Source organism: Myxocyprinus asiaticus, chromosome 18, assembly GCF_019703515.2.
Source record: "Myxocyprinus asiaticus isolate MX2 ecotype Aquarium Trade chromosome 18, UBuf_Myxa_2, whole genome shotgun sequence".
NCBI lineage: Eukaryota > Metazoa > Chordata > Actinopteri > Cypriniformes > Catostomidae > Myxocyprinus > Myxocyprinus asiaticus.
The window spans coordinates 43520209-43542478 of record NC_059361.1 but is presented as its reverse complement, the minus strand read 5'-3'; the positions used below and the strand labels follow the sequence as shown (position 1 = coordinate 43542478).

At 44.4% G+C, this 22270-nt stretch overlaps 1 protein-coding gene across 5 annotated transcripts in view; it reads right to left on the bottom strand.

The window, feature by feature from the left end:
- ppfibp2a (PPFIA binding protein 2a) overlaps positions 1-22270 on the bottom strand; it is a 102930-nt gene that overhangs the window by 66424 nt on the left and 14236 nt on the right. For 2 of the 5 annotated variants that reach the window (XM_051724733.1, XM_051724734.1), the window contains exon 2: positions 4204-4418. In XM_051724733.1, coding sequence (XP_051580693.1) covers positions 4204-4418 — 215 coding nt within the window. Of the gene's footprint in view, positions 1-964; positions 1201-4203; positions 4419-22270 lie in introns of those variants that run through there. The other 3 variants (XM_051724736.1, XM_051724737.1, XM_051724735.1) reach the window with 2 other exon arrangements.

Sequence of the window (22270 nt, the reverse complement as noted above, 5' to 3'; positions counted from 1 at the left end):
TATGAATGTAACACATCATAAGAAAGTGTTTCACCGCTGTTCAAATGCACTTTGGATCACATCATTTATATGTATAAATTTTTTCCATCTGAAAGGACTAAATATTAAATGAAACAAATGACAATAAAATGCAAAGTAATCTCTTCAGTAATCAAAATACTTTTTGAATGTAACTGTATTCTAATTACCAATGATTTAAACTGTAACTGTAGTGGAATACAGTTACTTATATTTTGTATTTTAAATATGTAATCCCGTTACATGTATTCCGTTACTCCCCAACCCTGTCTACAGCACAGGTGCTTAACCTGTCAATGCTACATTTAATGAGCCCTTCAGTTTGTGACTTTTAGATAAACTTGTTGCACTGTAAACCCTAAAGTTGTTCTAATTAAAACAGTACTGAATTTTGAATTTATTAAGTAAAAACAATGCTATTTTACTTGCAAATCTCAGTTAAGTCTACTTGCATATAGTTATCAAATACTTAAGTTCACTCTATGTGAATGCCACATTAGGTGAACTTAAAGACACAAGTTTGAGAGACACCATTCCTCATTGTTTTGTAATATTTAAGTGTTTCTTTATGTCACAATTTTGATGTTTTGTATTCCTGTTCGTGAATCTATTGTACCCTGATGATTTAAAAAGTTTACATTTTGCACATGTAATTTATTTGAGAAGTACAGTAATTGTTCTTATAATGAGTATATTTGGGTTTACCCCCTATTTGAAACAACTTGTTTTCTCAAATAACAGCTTGTTTCTACTCTAACCACAAACTCCACTCATCACTCAAGTGTATACAGCTTGTTAGGGTTTACGGTTTATTTGACAGTCTTTGCATTTAATTGAAAAATAACCTACTAAAACAGTCAACAAAACACAAGAATGACAATAAGAAAAAAAGTAGAAGAGCAGATATATCAGAAATATATATATCAGGTATATAACATATGCTTACCTTTTTAAGCCATGCAAAATGTTTGGAAATATCAACGTCCCATTCCATTCTGCAGGGCCATTATAACATTCTTCAGTCTGATAATTTCACAACTTCTAGCACAGAAATACAAATTGATAATACTTTTATTCTTTCCAGTCTTCAATCAAGTACCACCCTCTGTAACTTTCTCCCTTTTCATCTGAGTTTAGTCTTTGGTTTAGGCTCCTGAGCATATGGTTTGGAGCAGCGCTCTGTAATATCAAGCTACATTCCTACCAGTTGCTCTCTTTTTTTCATTTTCTTTCTACTCCTCCTATACTCTCCTCCTCCACTCTTTTTTCCTCTGCCAAACCATTTTTTCTTCTTGTTTCTAAACTTATCCTTCCCCTTCGTTCTCTCTTATTAACAAGTGCAGTGTTTAGGGGCTTTCTGTAGGGGAAGCATTCACATGACACATACATGGAAAGAGTGCATGTGTGAATTGTAAGAGATGGGCGCCCCAGTGGAGCAGAGCCCCTCTTAGAGAGGCCACAGTGTCCACTTGAGATCATATGGAGGTAACAGCCTGCCATGAGTGCATTAGACATGTAACAGTGTCTGTTGACAATAGCCTTCAAATGGACATAAAATGTCAAACTATAGAGAAACAATGTGGCATAATATTTGCCCTGAGGAAAATTACACTAATCAAGAATGTTAAGAGTATACTCTTTGTAACACAAGTGAGAAACACAAACCTCTTCAACAATGGAATGATGGACACAAACAGTACCTTCAATGAAAGCAGAATGTCAAGAACATGTCCAGGTCACATTTCACCCCAAAATTAAAAGAAAAAATAAATAAAATAAATAATATTTTGCATTAAGCAAATGAAGACATTTTAAATTTTATGACGATTAAGATTTGTGATGTTGTGACATCATTTTCATGACAATTAACTTTAAAATCTGTGTCTTTAACATCACATAGGAAAAACATCAGTGTTAATAGAACACTTCTTGGTGTACATTTGGCTCCAGCTCATCAGGTATAAATATGATCTCTGAAGCAGAGTTGAAAATGTCCTATTAATTTAAGTTAGGACACTCTACATGGCGCAGACCGATAGGTTCAATTCCTGACACGCCTCTATGTACACTGATGAGCCAAAGCATTATGACCACTCACAGGTGAAGCGAATAACATTGATTATCTCCTGACAAGGCCACATGTCAAGGTCTGTGTAGATTAGATGGTAAGCGAACAATCAGTTCTCGTAGTCAACGTGTTGAATACAGGAGAAATGGGCAGGGGTAAAGACCTAAGAGACTTTGACAGTTTGACAAATTGTTATGGCCAGACGACTGGATCAGAGCATCTCTGAAACAGAAAGGCTTGTGGACTGCTCCCAGTCAGCAGTGGTAAGTACCGACCAACAGTGGTCCGAGGAGGGACAAACCACAAACCGGCGACAGGGTGTTGGGTGCCCAAGGCTCTCGATGCGCAAGGGCAACAAAAGCTATCCCGTCTGGTCCGAACCGACAGAAGGTCTAATGTGGCACAAGTCACAGAAAATTGTAATGATGGTTACGGGAGGAATGTGTCACAACACACAGTGCATTGCACCCAGCTGCATATGGGATTGTGTAGCCGCAGACAGGTCAAAGTGCCCATGATGACTCCTGTCCACCATCAAAGTGCCAACAATGGGACCTTGGAGCAGTGAAAGAAGGTCGCCTAGTCCGACGAGTCCCATTTTCTTTTACATCACATGGACGGCCGTGTACTTGTGCGCCATTTACCTTGCACTGTGGGAAGATGACAAGCCGGTGGACGAAGTGTGATGCCCTGGGAAATGTTATGCTGGGAAACCTTGAGTCAGGCCGTTCATGTATACATCAATTTGACATGAGCCACCTACCTAAACATCATTGCAGACCAGGTACACCCCTTTATGGCAATAGTATTCCATGATGGCAGTGGCCTCTTTCAGCAGGATAATGCACCCTGCCTCACTGCACACATTGTTTGGGAATGGTTTGAGGAACATGATGAAGAGTTCAAGGTGTCGCCCTGGCCTCCAAATTCCCCATATCTAAGTCCAATTGAGCATCTGTGGGATGTGCTGCACCAACAAGTCCGATCCACAGCGTCTCCACCTCGCAATTTACAGGACTTGAAGGATCTGCTGCTAATGTCTTGGTGACAGATCCCACAGGACACCTTCAAGGGTCTTGTATAGTCCATACCTCGGCAGTTCAGCACTGTTTTGGTGGCACACGGAGGACGAACAGCATATTAGTCAGGTGTTCATAGTGTTTTGGCTCATCAGTGTAAACCAATCTGGCTATTACACCCTTCTGTCAAAGTATATATAAATGGTAATCACCTCAACAGCTTCAAATAAAGTTCAGCAGCACAGCCTAGCAAAGCATTCACCCTCCACCTCCCCAGCTACACTTGTCTAGATCTGCTTTACATAAGGAGGGGTTAAGTGATTTTGTTCAGTGGCAGCAGCATGTCTCTCGTCTCAGATGCAGCACGTTTCCAACAGCAGCACCATTTTGACTTATGTCAAGCAGTAGCAGCAGCAGCAGCAACTTTCTCTCTCATCTAACAGCAGTAGCATATTGACTAATGTCAAGCAGCAGCAGCGTGCGTAAAGCAGATCTAGTTTGCCAAGACCAAATCTACTACAATAGATTTGGTCCTACTAACTGAAATACACTTTGTAGTGTTAACTGCTGAACTGTACATGCTGTTAATGAAATAAAGTAGATACTGCTCTGAAAACTGTGTTTACGTGTTCTATTATTATAGCAAATTTGGGTTTATTTATTTCAAACAGTTTGTGCACAAAAGGATTGATTGAGAATTTTGTTTTATTGAAAAGGTTTTATTTGAAATCTACATTATGGCGATAGCGTTAGAGCCATATGTACATCAAGGAGTGATCATTTAACACTTTTGATTTGCTGTGCACCAAATGGAATTGTAAAACTAAACAGTGGCTGAATTCAGAATTGTATACAACCAAACTACTCTTAATATGCATGCCATAGAGTATATCAGAAATAGTAACAATAGTATTACCATACCACTCTATGCCATTCCGATCTCAGCCACTTTTTCAAACGCATTCCAGAAAACTATAGTCCCGCACCAAAATTCACACCGTTGGTTGAGACAATGTTGCAGAGTGCAGAGTGTTATACTTTTAGGTGAAATCAACCTACAAATGGCTTACATGACTGTTGTAATAAGTCAGTTCTCACCAATCGTCTGTCCAGCCAGAGCATCAGAGTGTGAGCTGTGGCAGAGGGGATCTGTCTTCTCAGAGTGTCCAAATATTCTATACATGCCTGTTCTTCAAGAGCCACTTTCAGCTCCTCAGCAAGCTGAAGAACTTTCAGATGAGCAGTACATACTGCAGACACATGCTGTACAGATGGAGAGCTCAGATCATCTGAAGAAAATGCAGCCTTAGACCCTACAATACAAAAACAGTATATTGCATGAACTGTTGCCACTGGTGTTTTCCATCAAAGAACATTTGAAAATGATTGCTGTACACTAAAAAACTATATCCCCAGCACAAAGGGCAAGGTCAGGGCTAGGTAAAGGATTAAGTTTAGGCATCTGTTGGGATCATTTTGTGGAGTCATTTTCTTCCATTTCTCTGATTTTAGGACTCCCAAAATTTTCAACCAAGAGTAATTCATGTAGCATTTTAACACTAAAAGTAGTTCCTAAACCCATGACAACTTAGAAATCATTCTGAGGACTTCTAAATTCCCAAGTGTTAATCGCAAACAATCCAGCGCATGGCTGCTGCCGTCAGTCCACATTAAAAATTATGTATTAGAATATTATGATGACATTAGCCGTTTAAAAAGGTATCGCCTGAATTACAACAGGCGATATTTTAATAATATATTATTATATTATTATAAATATTATAATGTTGACATTGACCTTCAAAAAAGGTATTGACTAAATTGTGGAAGTCTTTGTTTGGAAAATGTTGCCTTCACTACAAACGCTCTATCACCGGTCTTGGAACAGCCAACAGTTCACGAAAAGAAGATCTAAGAGGTCTAACTGTTTCATAAGGTCTTTAAAGTTCTGCTAAATGTAAATGCTAAATATTCAGGCACCAACCCATGTAATGCCTTATATGTAATTAATAAAATCTTAAAAATCAATCCTAAAATGAATTGGTAACCAATGCAAAGAAGCTAAAACTGGAGTAATATGATTAAAAGACCTTGTTAGTGTCACATAACATTCGGAAACTGTATACAGTATAACTATTTGAGCAAATCAGAACAAAAGGTCACTCCATTACATTCTAGGCCACTATCTTCATGTTGTTCTGCAAGAAGGTAAGTTTGTGAACATTTTCTTTTGCAAGACGAGATCTGCTTGCAGTAACAATGTCCCTTGCAGTGGAGAAAACGTACTGGTTCCCTGAAAGGAAGGACTGAGACTGTGGAAGCGAGGGCGATGTCGAGTGTTTGTCTGGGAAGAGAGGAAGCAGTAAGGGTTTTCACCTGAGATGAATTGCTGGTAATTGCTGTTTCTTTATTCGCAGTGAGAGACAGAGGAAATAAAAGGGACCAGACCTCAGAGTAAGAGCCCAGCTGAAGCTATGAGTGTGCTGGCCACTGCCAGTCCCACTTTATATAGCGCTTGAGTGTTTTTGTGTGAAGCTTTACCATTACGTAGTCAAGCGAACATGTTTTTGTGTGAAGAATAAATTTACCTTTGAGTTGGATTCGCCGTCTCCCGCTTTCTCATTCCTTGAACTTGTTACACTGGTGCCAAAACCTGGGATTAGAGGAAGAAGGATACGTCGCCGCTGGAGGAAGTCTTCCAGTCCCTTGCCAGCATCCACCAGGGCCAACACCAGGCCCTCATGGAGCTTTGGAGAGAGCAGCAACAGCGCTTTGAGGTGATCCTTCGGGCCCAGGAGGAGGACCAGCAGGTGCTGCGGAGCTTAGTACCCCAGAAGGGGGCGGTATCCACGTCCCTGGCAGCAGCGCACCCCCACGTGTTGCTCACCAAAATGGGGCCTCAAGATGACCCGGAGGCCTACCTTGAGCACTTTGAGCACACCAGCGAATCTCTGAAGTGGCCGCCGGAACAGTGGACGGTCCATCTTCTGCCACTGCTGACCGGGGAAGCCAAGATCGCGGCACAACAGCTTCTGGTCGCCAACCTCCTGGACTACTAGGTGCTGAAGAAGTCCATCTTGCAACGGGTCGGATGCAGCCCAGAAGAACACTGCCAGCATTTCCGCTTCTTAACGCTGAGTGAGGTCAGCCGCCCGTTTGCCTTTGCCCAGCAGCTCTGTGACACCTGCCGGTGGTGGGTGCTAGCCAAGGAGGACACGGCACGGATCGCTTTTATTCGAGAATGGATTTCAAAAAGGGATATTGGCATATCCCCTTAACGCAGATGTCCTGTGAAAAACAGCCTTCTCCACACTGTTTGGATTTCACCAATTTGTGACCCTTACATTCGGTTTGTTTGGGGCCCCAGCTACATTTCAGCATCTTATGGACAGGGTCCTCAGACTGCACGCTGCGTATGCCGCTACTGATTCACACAAGCAAGGCAACACCTACTAAGCATTAGGGTTGTTGAAAGACATGTCATAGTCTCACCTTCGTATTAAACAATAGGAAGGGAAAAAGATAAACGCATGATGCACAGTTAGAAAATATAACAATGACACTAGCCATACAGGGTAGAGAAACACTGTACAAAATTACTTTCCACACCAAAGTAGGGAATTGAATACAGAACAGTCACAGACTGACAAATGAAATAATGCCACTAGCCAACAGGGTAGTTGAACATTAAACATTGGTCTTCATCCTAAGAAATGTCAAGGAATGGCATGGACATAAGGCCAACCAGAACACCATGATGCTGTGAACATTGAGAAATCAACTCTCCTTTTCAGCAAGGGTCTGGAAAGAGAGAAAGGAAACATTAAAGATATAAAACCTGGCAAAGGGGAAGCCCAGCCCACAGTGAGGCAGATGTCCTGCAGGGATACACCTTTATCCATGCCCAGGAGGAGGCCATGCTCCAGGTAGAATGAGCATTTGCACCCATGGGACACTGCGCAGCTTGCAAATCATAAGCCAGCGCAATGGAGTCGACAACTCGTTGAAAAAGTCTTTGTTTGGAGACGCCCAAACCATTTGAACAGCCCCAATGTAGACAAAGAGCTGATCCGTCAGCCTGAATTGACTTGTGCGGTCAATGTGCATGCGTAACACCCTCACAGGGCAGAGTATGTGCCATTTCTGCACCTCGTCCGATTCAAGCGGATGAGAACAGAAAGCATGTAAGGTTAACACCTGAGCTCTGAAGGGAGTGGCCAAACCTTGGCACATAACCTTCCCTAAGCTTCAGAATGGCTTTTGACAAGCTGGGTCTGAATTCTAAACAAGAATCATAGACCAAAAGGGCCTCAAGATCCCCAATACGTTTGACTGATGCCAAAGCAAGTAGCAGCATGGTTTTCAGAAATGGTGTGTGCAAGCTTACTGCATCAAGTGGCTCGAACAGGGAGCCCATAAGCACATTACGTACAAGCGCTAAGTCCCAGACCGGGACAGTAGCGGGTCAAGAGGGTCTCAACTGTCTCGTACCTAGCAAGAATTTAATGACCAATGGGTGTTTGCCCACTGACAAACCACCCCAGAGGGTGTGTCCTGCTGATATATAACAGTGGAACACACTTTGAGCATGGATGGAGTCAGTCCTGCATTCAAACACTCTCATAAGAAATGGAGCATCATATGCACAGGGCAATGTGCCGGATCCTCACCTTGGGAGGAACACCAGTCAGTGAAACCTCTCCACTTCAAGACATAGCTGCCTCGTTGAGGGGAATCCAACAGCTGTACCAGTACCAGCTCTGAGAACCAAGAGCGTTTAAGCCATTCCGGCACAAGCAAAAGCACGGTATCCCTGTCGTTCCTAATTTTGCACAACAGTTGGTGTGGCAAACAAACTGGAGGGAACAAATACTTATGCCTCACTAGCCACTTGTGAGCTAGGGCGTCCAAGCCTAGCGGATCCTGAGTGATGGAGTACCAGAGGCGTGGTCTCCGGGGAGGGAAGCAGGTCCACCTCAACTTCCTCGAATACCTCCCAAATCCACAGAAGAGTCTGAGGGTGAAGTCTCTTTTTCCCTTGGCTGATCCCCTGAGGTGAGAGCAAGTCTGCACCACAGTTCAGGTGACCGGGTACATGCATCGCACTTACTTACAGGAGATACTTCTCGCAACAGAGGAGAAGCTGGTTTGCCAGGTTCAACATTGTGTGTGACAGTACTCCACCCTGGTGGTTTATGTATGCCACAACTGCAGTATTGTCCAATAGCGCTCTCGCCTTACGGTAAATGCAGATATGTGTATGTGTTTTTTGTGGTAATCAACATATTATGCCACAAATGCTGACGATAAAGCTTAACTTGTATTGAACCTGCAATTTTCCTTTAGTTATGGGAAATTATGGTAAGCATCTCACCTCAGTTCATACATGTCTCACTAATGAAAGCCCAGTGACAAAATACCCCTGACATCATCACCACCGCCGAACGTGAATGAGCGAGCTGCAAATGCCACGGGTGCACAGAACATAATGAATCTCAACAAGCACTGTGTCAGCACGTTGACTCAGCCCAGGTGATAAACAGCCATGCCTGACAGGGATAAACAGTAGCAATATATAGCATCTCCCTCATCATTATCTCTGCCAAACACGATCGTATCATGCATGCCAGGGCGCAAATCTTCACGGCCGTGCTGGACAGATGAAGCCGCTTTAGATGAAGAAGAGGAGAGACGCAAGACTCAAGCCGGTGACAAATCATCCTCAAGCTCTCCATGTTCTATATCCCATCCTAGCAGAAAAAGTCTAGTGGGAGGAGAAGGGAGCAGCTTCAGTTTTCAGAACAAAAGCGAGCCAAGTGCAAAGCATTTTGAGTTGAATGTGCTCACAATGAACGCAATCAATCTCAGCAAGGGCTGTATCAGCATGAGCTCAGCCCAACTAATAACAGTGCTCGTACTGAATGGGCAAAGCCACTTGATATAGAGGAGAAGAGGCACGCAGTGCTGAGCCAGTGACAAATCCTCATCATATCTACACGCTTTATTTCCTGTCCTCGCACGCCACAGAAGGAGGAGAGGGGAGTGGCTTCGGCTTTCAGAAAGAAAACTTTTTCCATGAGTCAACGAGAGCCGATTATATAAAAAAGTGCATATATATAAGGCAGAGAAATTTATATATATATATATATATATATATATATATATATATATATATATATATATATATATATACATATCTATCTATCTATATATATATATATATATATATATATATATATATATATATATATATTTTTTTTTCATGTGTTGTCTGATTTTTTAAAGGATTTCTTAAAGAAACACAATTTGCTGGCAGTTTATCTTATGTCCAACATAAACCACATGCAATGATTTGGTCTATCAAAAAACCTGTTCTTATGTGTAATAAGCCAGATTTAAAGTACTTTGGAAAAGCTCATGTTTTCAGACCACTGAATGAAGATCTCAAAGATCTTGAAGAGAATGGTGTTGTTGTAAATGATGGCAAAATTTTGAAAGCTTCATTGTGTTCCATTGAAGGTGACAACCTGGGATCATGCACCATTGGTTGTTTTGTAGAGAACTTCAGTCGAAGCCTAAATTTCTGCAGGTATTGCATAATTTATAGAAACATATTTTTAGCCGAAATCCTTAGAATCGGTCTTTAAGTAAACTGTACTTTCTTATCAGAGAAAAGGACAAGAAATGCAAGGTTATTCTTCTGTCCAGAATTAAACTAATTCTTGTTCACAAAAATTCCATGATTTATTTTATATCTGAGAAAAGGCATGCAGTTCAATTGGTGGATTTGTGTGTGTACTGCATAACAGATGAGGAGCCAAGATTTGTTTGTGTTCTCAAAGATGAGCAATTAGATTGTTGCCCTCTCCAGATGTACAAAACATTTGGCTTGTATGTGATTGTGTTCCACTACTCTCTTCAATCTTTTTAATGTATGTCCAATTTAGAGGAGATAAAACTCGTCATCTGCTCCTCCTCCTGGTCTCTCTGATGAAACACTCCAAAAGCTGATCCATGGGCTTACTGCTACTGGTTTTGAAACAATCTGACCTCCACTTTGTGAAGGAAGAAGACCTAATGGTCTTAATGGAAAACCTCATGCCTTTCCAATGCCGTAAACTACTAAATTGCATGGAAATGTGAAAGTATTTCAAATGCTGTTTATGTGGACAGAAAAACAGCCTCACTGAAATATCCTTGTTACTAATGGGCATTTGAACATTTTTAGTTATGTGTTACTGTATATGTTCCATGTTCACACTTCACTTTTATTTTTGGTTATGTTAGAACAAGCCAGCTTCTCAACCCCCCAACGCTCATTACATCAAGTCCTCTCTGAAGCATCAAGCCCAGTGTTCCAGAGTTTTTCAAGGTTTCCATGTTCTACACCATCTAATTTTCCTGCCTGCTCTTCTGCATCTTGTGCCTGGGCTGAAATATTTAAGTTGCCTGGGGAAGTAATGCCTCCTGGCATTAAGCTGGCCATCACAAATAAAAATAAAAAACATCACCAGCCGATCGAAGGCAGCCAGTAAGTATGGTAGTGAATGACAATGTGAAAACATGAAGTCAACCCATCAAGACGACATTGTCAGATTGTGGCCCAGAACATTGTTAAACAGTACTCACATAGATTTGCTGATTTTCAATCTGTTTTAAAACTATTTCAGTATTTTAATTTTTCTGCCTCTATGATTATATTCTATCACCTTCACATTTCTCCTCTCGCTCACATGTTCCTGCCATAGTTAGCTCTATCTCTCTCTGTGTCCCATTTCTTTGTCAGTATCTCTCAACCTTTCTTTCTCTCCCTCACATAATGCTAATGGTTATATTCAACATGACAAACATTGGTAAAACTTTATACAATAAGGTTGTATTTGTTAAAATGACCTGTTAACATGTTCTAGCCATTAACAATGATTTTACAGCACTTATTATTCTTCATTTTATTTTCCAAATCTTTTATATGTGAATCAATGACACCACACCACAGAGGTGGATGTTGTCAGTGGAAGGGGAAGTTGTCTTGGGGCCATGTTCGGAGGCATTTGTTGAGGGCCTGGCAGCATTAATTGCTACCTACTGTACTACAACTTTAGCATTGCATATCAGGATGAAGCAGCATGCATTTTAAAATTTATTCAGAGGTAGGTCAAAGCAATTTAACCCTTTCTCATTATACAGACTTCCAAACTTTCTTAACTTTTTTAATGCACTTTAGTTTTTGATCAAAAGTTTTGGTAAACATGTATTTCCACTTCAATTTGGACTCCTGGTTCAAATGTCCTTCAAATTCAATCCCACTCAAAAACGGCTCATTTGCCTTTGAGACTTAAGAATAATCTTGTTCTTTTTTTAAGATTTAACATTTTTGCAATTAGGGGAAAGGAACCTTTTTTTATATAATTCATAAACAGGCAGGTTGCCAGTATGATATAGAGTTATCCAAAAATCCACCTCTAAATGCTAATCAATTTCTAGGTATTGCCTTCAGTTGAAGTATCTGTATCTGCCATGTATACAATTGTTATATTGTTGTGAACATGGAAGAAGGTTAAATGTTTCCAATATGTCTGATAATATTTTAATAATAAAAACATCCGCTTTGTGGGTAATATGAGTCTCTGTTATGTCTGTGGTCTTCTGGGGTAAAAATCTGACCCTGAATGATGAAGCAATTATTAATTATTAAGTAATATATAAGAAAAAAAATGAAAGAAAAAAAAACTTGAAAAACAGGGACACTGCCTCCTTAACAAGAAAACCGAATATGTTCAATTGTAGAACAACTCAAGTAATTTTAAACAAATCAGGTGAGTCCTTTATCTGCTGCAGAAAATACAGAAAAAGAAAATGACTTGTTTTCTCATCAAGCAAATACAATTAGAATAGATGCACTGAATTTTGTCTTTCACTGATTCTTGAGATGTACAAAAGTCATGTCAAAAAAAAAAAATCAAGAAATTCATAATAATAAAAATAATGAAAACGTTAAATCTAAAGGAAATATGTATACTCAGGGCATTTATTACTTATATTTTATATAATTTCATTATAATTTAAAAAAATGCATACTCTATATTTGGAAGCACATGAACTGGTTACTGGTGTAACCTCCATTCCCTGATGGAGGGAACGAGACGTTGGTGTCAATGTAGTGACACTAGGGGTCACTCTTGGGAGCCCGAGACACCTCTGGTCTTTGATAAAAGGTCAATGAAAATTGGCGAGTGGTATTTGCATACCACTCCCCCGGACATACGGTATAAAAGGAGCTGGTATGCAACCACTCATTCAGGTTTTACACTGAGGAGCCGATATAAGGTCCGGCCATTTCAGCGGGTAGTTCAGCGTTGTGGCAGGAGGGACCAATGTCTCGTTCCCTCCATCAGGGAACGGAGGTTACACCAGTAAACATGACGTTCCCTATCTGTCACTCACTCGACGTTGGTGTCGATGTAGTGACACTAGGGGTCCCTATACAAAACGCCACAAGGCTGAGCTGTGTTAAGTGAACTGGCAGTGTGTGGTGGGTAGACTTGCTGTGTGCCTCATAGCCAGCACACCAGGTCGACTTGTAACCTCCCCCAATACAGTTATGAGTGTCGAACGGCCCTTTTGGGGACAAGTCGACTACCCAAAGATAGAGACAGGCTTAACCCAGTCGTGGCCTCTTTTCCCCTTCTCTTTTTCCACTCCCTAAAAAAGAAGGGGGATTATCTGACTGGGCCGCCAGGTCTAGTCAGGGGGTGTCCCTCCCAAGGGGAGGACACCGCGGAGACCACACCTCGCCCCAAGAGAGGGGGGGATATTTAAGTGGAAGAATACGTCACATGGTCTTTCCAACCATGTGGAGAGCCTTCAAGGTAGATCCTGCCCAATGGGGGAGGAGTTACTACAAACATGGAGACTGGGGCAGAGGGGCTCTGCCCAAGGAAGACGCAGTATGCCAGCAGGGAAACAAACTAGCGGAAGATATAGATTGCATGGGGTTAGCCTTACAGGGAACCGCCACATGCGGAGCACCTACCACAGAACAGTGCTCTTAGTTAGTGCATGTACTGGGCCGGCAGTGAGTCTCTCCGAAAACTCGACTGCCACAGGGCTCGGAGGAAGTCAACCAGGGAACAAATTTTGTGAACACTACTGGGAATTAACGGCACACGTCTTCAGCTCAAAAGGAGGTGGAAGGCACTATGTGCAAGCGATACACCCGGCCGGCTATCCCGGGCTTATCCGCTTGTGTTGCGTGCCACTACCTGGGACAAAACCATTTCCACCCGGAGGTTGTAGAACCTTGCATAGGTGTTGGGTGTTGCCCAGCCTGCTGCTCTGCAAATGTCTGTTAGAGAGGCACCTCTGGCCAGGGCCCAAGAAGCCGCTACACCAAGGGTAGAATGGGCTCATAGCCCTACTGGGGGCGGCATGTTTTGGGTGAGATATGCCATAGTTATGGCATCAACAAGCCAGTGGGCGATCCTCTGCTCGGAGACAGCGCTTCCTTTCCGCTGTGCACCAAAGCAGACAAAGAGCTGCTCAGAGACTCTAAAGCTCTGTGTGTTATCCAAATAGATGCGTAAAGTGCGCACCGGACACAGCAACGACAGGGCTGGGTCTGCCTCCTCCTGCACTTGCAGGTTCACCACCTGGTCCCTAAAAGGGGTGGTGGGAACCTTGGGCACATAGCCCGGTCGGGGTCTCAGGATCACATGAGAATAACCCGGACCGAACTCCAGGCACGTTTCGCTGACAGAGAACGCTTGCAGGTCACCTACCCTCTTGATGGAAGTGAGCGCAGTCAGGAGGGCAGTCTTCAAGGAGAGTGCCTTAAGCTTGGTAGTGTTGAGGTTGCCCGGGATGTGAGTGGCTTACAGCGACATATGCTATTGCTGCTGTGCTGTCCGTCCGAACTAACACGTGCTTGCCCTGGATCAACGGCCGGAACCTCCGCAGGAAGGGTCTGTGTCAAGGAAGGATCGAGACGTGAAAGTACGCATCCTTCAGGTCTACCGCCGCGAACCAATCTTGAACGAGAGTCTGTGTAAAGCCCGGTTCAGTACTCGCAGGTCCAAGATTGGCCGTAACCCACCGCCTTTTTTCGGTACGATGAAGTAGGGGCTGTAAAACCCTTTCTTCATCTCGGCTGGAGGGACAGGTTCTATCGCGTCCTTGCGTAGGAGGGTAGCGATCTCCGTGTGCAAGATGACAGCGTTTTTGCCCTTGACCAAGGTGAAGTGAATACCGCTGAACCTGGGCGGGCGCCTGGTGAACTGAATCACGTAGCCGAGTCGGACGGTCCGGACCAGCCACTGCGATGGATTGGAAAGCGCAAGCCATGCGTCCAAATTCCGCACGAGGGGGACCAAGGGGACAACGTCGTCGGACGTACTGGCAGGTGGGGCCTCACGGTGGGGCGGAGCGCGAGGTGCCACAGCACGTCGTGGCCGTGCTGAATCTAGGGACATCGAAGCACTTACCTGGCTCCTTGTGACCACCCCCAGAACAGCCTGAGATGGGGGAGGAAGAGGTCTGTCCTCGTAACCCGTGGAGGCTGCCACATCGGGGCGGCTGTGTGCCACAGCTGGGCACTCAGGGGTGGAAAGGGCACTGCTGGAGCGCCAATCCTGCGAGAAAAAGCCCGTGGACAGTAGTCGTGGTGACGACCGTACACACCGGGTATGTGACCCAGGGAGGAAGGAAGCCGCTCTTTTGCTGAACTGTTGGGTACCGCAGCCACTTGGGCATGCGACGAAATCAAACAAAAAGGCAACAAAAGATTTTCCACCCAGCCCTCCACCGGGGGATGGAGTGGTCTTCCTACCAGCTCCATCTGAGTGGGTTCCCTCGTCCCTGGGTTGCCCGTCTCAGGGGCGCTTTGAGGACCTCCGTGGGTTCTTCAGCACCGGCTGTGAGACGGGTGGCATCGGCTTCCTGCGGTGGGCTCCACACCGGGGCCGGGCCAAAGGGGCAGACAGGGTGCGGGATCTTGAGCTGCGCCGGGGCAGGATGTGCTGGATTGCTTCCGTCTGCTGCTTTACTGTCGAGAACTGCTGGGCAAAGTCCTCAACGGTGTCGCCGAATAGGCCCGCCTGGGAAATGGGGGCAGCAAGGAACCGTGTCTTGTCGGCCTCGCCCATCTCGACCAGGTTGAGCCACAGGTGGCGCTCCTGGACCACTAGTGTGGCCATCGTCCGACCGAGAGACCACGCCGTGACCTTCATCACCCGGAGGGCGAGGTCGGTCGCCGAGCGCAGTTCCTGCATCAAATCTGGGGTGGAACTACCCTCGTGCAGTTCTTTCAGCACCTTGGCTTGGTGGACCTGCAGGAGAGCCATGGCGTGCAGGGCAGAGGCAGCTTGTCCAGCAGCACTGTAGGCTTTAGCCGTCAGGGATGACGTGAGCCCACAGGGCTTGGACGGGAGCTTAGGGCGTCCATGCCAGGTGGCGGCGCTCTGCGGGCATAATTGCACCACGAGCGCCTTATCAACCGGGGGAATCACCGTATAGCCCCTGGCCGCCCCGTCATCGAGGGTAGTGAGAGCGGGGGAACTGCGGAGTCGGGGCCGGGCAGTGAAAGCTCCCACGACTTTGTCAGCTCCTCATGCATTTCCGGGAAGAATGGCACTGGAGCGGGGCGCAGCTGTTTTGAGCAGCGCCGCGAGCCCAGAAGCCAGTCATCAAGCCGCGAGGGTTCAGGGGAGAGCGGAGGGTTCCACTCTAGCCCGACGCTCACGGCTGCCCAGGAAAATGTCCGTCATTTCGGCATCGGCCTGTGACTGGGCGACCGTCCCCGAAGGGGGAAGCCCAGCTGAGGCTTCTGCGTCTGACTGGACAAGCCCGCTCTCCGATGCTGCGCTCGAGAGCTCATCATCTTCGCGGGCCCCGAACAAGAAGCCAGACTCGCTGTGCGACGAGCCGGCGAACTCATCCGGAAGCCCGATTGGGGCAGATGAGCCTGCTGGGGAATGGGAGGTCCACGGGGGGATACCCGGCGGAGACGATCCCATTGAAGTCCTCAAATCTCCCCCAGTGCTAGCCGCGCTGACCTTATACCCGTAGGTAGAAGGACCGAGGCAGGAGCCGCTGGGGTGGCTTGCTTTCTTACGAAAGCAAGCCGCGACCGCAACGTTGCCATGGTCATGTTCTCGCAGTAAGAACATGAACCATTCATAAACGCTGCCTCCGTGTGGGTCGCGCCCAGACACGAAAGACAGCGATCATGACCATCCGAAGTTGAGAGAAAACGACCGCAACCAGGAATAACACACAATCGGAAAGGTATCTTTAGAAAGACGCGTCTTTAAAAAGTCGTTCCGTGTGTGCGCTCTTTTAGAGAAATATACTCTTTTAGAGGGGAAAAATGCTCTTTCAGAAAATATACTCTCTAGTTTTTCTGCCGAAGCGCCCAGGGGCGTTCTCTGCAGTGCACCAGTGCAGAGGAGGGAGAAGCCACTGAAATGCGCCGTCAGATCCAGCAGAGGTGAATGAACAGTGCTATTCAGCTCAATGAGCATGACCGTTCGGCTCCGAAGAGAAAATCTGAATGAGTGGTTGCATACCAGCTCCTTTTATACTCGTATGTCCGGGGGAGTGGCATGCAAATACCACTCGCCAATTTTCATTGGCCTTTTATCAAAGACCAGAGGTGTCTCGGGCTCCCAAGAGTGACCCCTAGTGTCACTACATCGACACCAACGACAAGTGAGTGACAGATAGGGAACTTGTAGTGTCCTCAGCAAAAGATCACAATGTTAAACTGCCAAAGTGTTTAAAAATGCAACAAATTCATAAATATAAATATCAACTGAAAGGTAGAGAACATTTTAATTATATTTTCCATTAAAAAACTGCATATCAAAGTTGCGTCCTCACTTTGCATCAACTTTCTGTCAGATTTGATTTAGAATCCTGAATCAATCAGACAATGTCATGGTCAGCTATAACTCTGAGTACCGCTTTCCCACTTCCTGCTCATCTTAGATGCAACAGTAGGACACGGTCTGGTAATTTGTATATGTTTATATATTTCAAACAAACAATGTTTAAGTCTCTGCGGTCACAGCTTTAACATGTAAACACCGTTATCCCATTGTGATCATTTCTGTTAAGATTTGCAGAATAATTTTAGCATTTTAGCTTAGGTTATAGAGGCTGCTTCAACTGAAAAAAAAAACAAAATGGCTCCAGTTTAAAACACATGGTTAAGATGGAAAAATATTCAATTTTATCAACTCAATTTTCAGAATAGTATGAAAACAGAAAAAAACAAAATTATAGAATGTATTTTATCACTTAACTCCTTTACTGAACACCATTATTAGACAATTAAAGACTTTACCCTCTTGTTGGATGGATCAAATTAAAATAGCGTGCTTTTAGTGTGTCTGATGGAGTTGACAGATATTACAGTAAGATGTAAGTTACAAAGTGAATAAATGTCAATTTTCAGAAAAAAAAACAAGTTTTTGCCGTTTTTATAAAAACCTGTTCCCTTACATGGTTCGTTAGCTGAGACCTTTTGTCTACAAATATATCCATTTCAAATTAATGTATTATTAAAAAATAAAAACATGTTTTGTCCCTTATCTCAAGAATCATGACTTTGTTAACATCTTAAATCTGACAGGAATATATCTCAGATTCAAAATCAAATCAAATCAAATCACTTTTATTGTCACACAGCCATATACACAAGTGCAATGGTGTGTGAAATTCTTGGGTGCAGTTCCTATCAACATAGCAGTCGTGACAGTGATGAGACATATACCAATTTACAATAACATCAAATTAACACAACACAATTTAAAGTCTAATATACACATAATTACACACAACACAATGTACAAATAATAACATACACTGTACAGTATACAATACACTCAATATAGATACACATTATTCAATAAAAAAAAAAAATGTATATATAGTAGTATATATAGAATGTACAGTAGGTTGTATTGTACTGTATTGACTTTCAGGCTGTCGGTTGATAGTAAGTTGTTAAGAGAGAATATAATATAATAATAATATAATTTATGACAGTGAGATATAAGAGTAAGAGTAATAAAGTGCAGTGCTGATGTATTTGATCGTGGGAGATCAAGAGTTCAAAAGTCTGATTGCTTGGGGGAAGAAGCTATGGTGGAGTCGGCTGGTGCGGGTCCTGATGCTGCGATATCGCCTGCCTGATGGTAGCAGTGAGAACAGCCCATGGCTCAGGTGGCTGGAGTCTCTGATGATCCTCAGAGCTTTTATCACACACCGCCTGGTATATATGCCCTGGAGGGAGGGAAGCTCACCTCCGATGATGTGTCACACCACCCTTTGCAGTGCTTTGCGGTTGTGGGCTGTGCTATTGCCGTACCAGGTGGAGATGCAGCCAGTCAGGATGCTCTCTACAGTGCAGGTGTAGAACCATGTGAGGATGTGGCGGTTCATTCCAAACTTCCTCAGCCGTCTCAGGAAGAAGAGGTGCTGTTGAGCCTTCTTCACAATGACTTCAGTGTGGGTGGACCATGTGAGTTCCTCAGTGATGTGGACACCCAGGAATTTGAAGCTGCTGACTCTATCCACCGGTGCTCCATTGATGGTGATGGTACTGAGTTCTCTGTCTTTTCTTCTGAAGTCCACCACAAGCTCCTTTGTCTTACTGACATTGAGGGAGAGGTTGTGCTCCTGACACCAGTGTGTCAGAGTGTGCACCTCCTCTCTGTAGGCTGTTTCATCATTGTCAGTGGTCAGACCTACCACCGTCATGTCATCAGCAAACTTAATGATGGCATTGGAGCTATGTGTTGCCACACAGTCATGTGTGTACAAGGAATACAAGAGTGGGCTGAGAACACAGCCCTGTGGGACTCCAGTGTTGAGGGTCAGTGATGAGGAGATGTTGCTGCCTATTCTAACCACCTGGCGTCTGCTTGACAGGAAGTCCAGGATCAAGCTGCACAGCGAGCTGTTTAAGCCCAGAGCCCGGAGTTTCTCATCTAGCTTGGAGGGCACTATGGTGTTGAATGCTGAGCTGTAGTCTACAAACAGCATTCTCACATAAGTGTTCTTTTTTTCCAGGTGGGAGAGAGCAGCGTGTATTGTAGATGCAATGGCATCATCAGTGGAGCGGTTGTTGCGGTAAGCAAACTGCAATGGGTCTAAGGAGAGAGGCAGCACAGAGCAGATGTAATCTCTGATTAGTCTCTCAAAGCATTTGCTGATGATGGGGGTCAGAGCAACAGGACACCAGTCATTTAAGCAAGTTATTTTTGATTGCTTTGGAACAGGCACAATGGTGGATGTTTTAAAGCATGTGGGGACTACAGACAAAGAGAGGGAAAGGTTGAAAATGTCCGTAAAAACACCAGCCAGCTGGTTCGAGCACGCTTTGATGACACAGCCCGGAATGCCGTCTGGACCCTCGGCTTTGCGGATATTCACCCGTCGGAAGGATCGGGTTACATCCGCTACAGAGACAGAGAGTGAACTAACCTCTGTGGCTTCGGCCGCGAGAGCTCTCTCTGCGAGGGCGGTGTTATTTCCCTCAAAACGAGCATAAAAAGTATTTAGCTCATTCGGGAGAGAGGCAGCGGTGTTCATGGTGGAGTTTTTATTCCCTTTAAAGTCCATAATGATGTTAATTCCCTGCCACATGCTTCTAGAGTTGGTGGTGTTAAACTGTCCTCCAATCTTGTTCCTATACTGGCGTTTTGCTGTTCTGATAGTTTTTCGGAGTGCATAACTGGCTTGTTTATGCTCCTCCGTGTTCCCGGAATTGAAAGCGGAGGTCCGCACATTAAGTGCCGCGCGAACATTGCTATTTATCCATGGTTTCTGGTTCAGATAGATCCATGTTGTTCTGGTCGGAACGATGTCCTCCACGCAGTTTTTGATGAAACACATTACACTATCAGCGTAAAGCTCGATGTCGTCATCAGAGGCGGACCGGAACATCTCCCAGTCCATGTGATCAAAACAGTCTTGTAGCGTAGAGTCTGATTGGTCCAACCAGCACTGGATCGTTCTGAGGGTGGGTGCTTCCTGTTTCAGTTTCTGCCTGTAAGCGGGCAGAAGCAGAATGGAAGAGTGGTCCGATTTGCCAAATGGTGGGCGGGGGAGGGATTTGTAGCCATCCCGGAAGGGAGAGTAGCAATGGTCCAAAACCCGGTCCCCTCGTGTGTTGAAACTAATGTGCTGGTGGTATTTTGGTGCGACTGATTTGAAACTGGCTTTATTAAAGTCCCCGGTCACAATGAACGCGGCCTCAGGGTGCGCGGTTTCCTGCTCACTTATACTCCCATACAGTTCCTTGAGTGCCCGGTCTGTGTCAGCTTGTGGGTGGATGTACACAGCAGTGATAACGACCACTGTGAATTCCCTCGGTAGCCAGAATGGTCGACACAGAAGCATGAGAAATTCCAGATCAGGAGAGCAGAAAGACTTGATAGAATGTACGTTCCTCTGATCACACCAGGATTTGTTGATCATAAAACATACACCACCACCTCTGCTTTTACCTGAGAGGTCTTTCGCTCTGTCCGCTCGGTGCACGGAGAACCCCACGGGTTCAATGGCTGAGTCTGGAATCTCTGCAGACATCCAAGTTTCTGTTAGGCAGATAATGCAGCAGTCCCTCGTCTCTCATTGGAAAGAGATCTGTGCTTTCAGCTCACAGAACTTGTTATCCAGAGACTGAACATTTCCCAGTAGAATACTGGGTAGCGGGGGTCAATTTGCACGGCGTCTTACTCTGATGAGAACGCCGGCTCTGTTTCCCCTTTTCCTCCTGCATTTCCGCGTCTGGACTGCCCAGATAAAGGGCTCCGCTTGCGTGTTTGTAAACAGCGGGTCAGCATTGAGGAATTTAAAGTCCGGTTTACGGTGTGTAATTGCTTAACCAATGTCCAAATGTGTTTGTCTGTCGTAGACAATAAGGCAGACAACATCCAAGATAAAAAACATAAGAATTGTGAACAAAACAAACAAAACACTACCATGTTGTGTTGGAGCTCGCAACGCCATCTTGAGTCCAGTGATTCAAAAACACTGCAAAGTTTAATTCTGCCATGTCATGCAGTTAGCATGTAGGCTAAAGCCACTTTTCCACCATCGGATCAAACAGTGCTCCTCACGTGTCTGGGTGTACAAAATTTAAAAAAAATATCTTCTGGTATGTTTTTTTTTTTTCTTAACCATTTCACACGTACGATCAAACCGGTTTGATTACAGTATGCTGGCTCAGATGCGTATGATCAAACTGGTGTTATCTGCATCCATGCTGCTGTTTTCCAGCAAAAGAGGGACTGAAGTGGTTGTCATAATGAACCAGCTGCTCAAATAGTCTTTTCAACATCACAATATCCTTATTTTTATATGTTACAAACATTCAAACAATCACTAAATAAAAGTTTAAAGTCGTTACTCTCGGAGCACACTGTTTTGACAACATGATCACACGTGAAGTCTGCATGATGTTTCCGATAGTTTCAGTACCCCAGGACTGTATGCTGATGCGCTGACATGTAGCATTCTTATCAGACATGTTTGCAGTGGTTTCAGTATGTTTATCTTTCCACCTGGCGTGATTGGCAGCGCATTGCATTAGCTGCGTGGGAGACTAGGGTTCAAAGTCAGATAGTAACAATGTTTGAATAATCAGTGACGAGCATGATTCTGAGGTTTTGCTTTTCCCTCTAACATTACTTTTTTACTCCACTAATGGATAAGGTAAGGTTTGGGTTTGGGGATAGGATCTTAATATATGTTTTTCTCTTCATTGTAAAACATCCTGTAAAGCTGAAAACAACTTGCCTCACTACTAGCTTTTGGCGACCTCTCCTGGACATAAATGGAGCTCACACGCACCCATATACCCTACAACACTTACCGCTTTGGCCACTGGGGGCAGTGTTTCGAAATTTCGGTCAACGTGTACCGATTTTGATGAAAGAAAAGTCGATCTACTCTTTCCGATTTCACTGTGAGATCAGGCTGGTTTTGATGCAGCGATGCGGCCATGTTTTCTGATGTCAAAAGAATACACAAACTAATCAGTCCACTCGAACCTTCTCCCATTCCATCTGTCACTCATTCTAACCACTTCCGGTGCTGGGAAAGTGGAAGGGCTAGGCTTTTAGAACCTTCCATGATTCTATCGTGAACTTAAAATCCC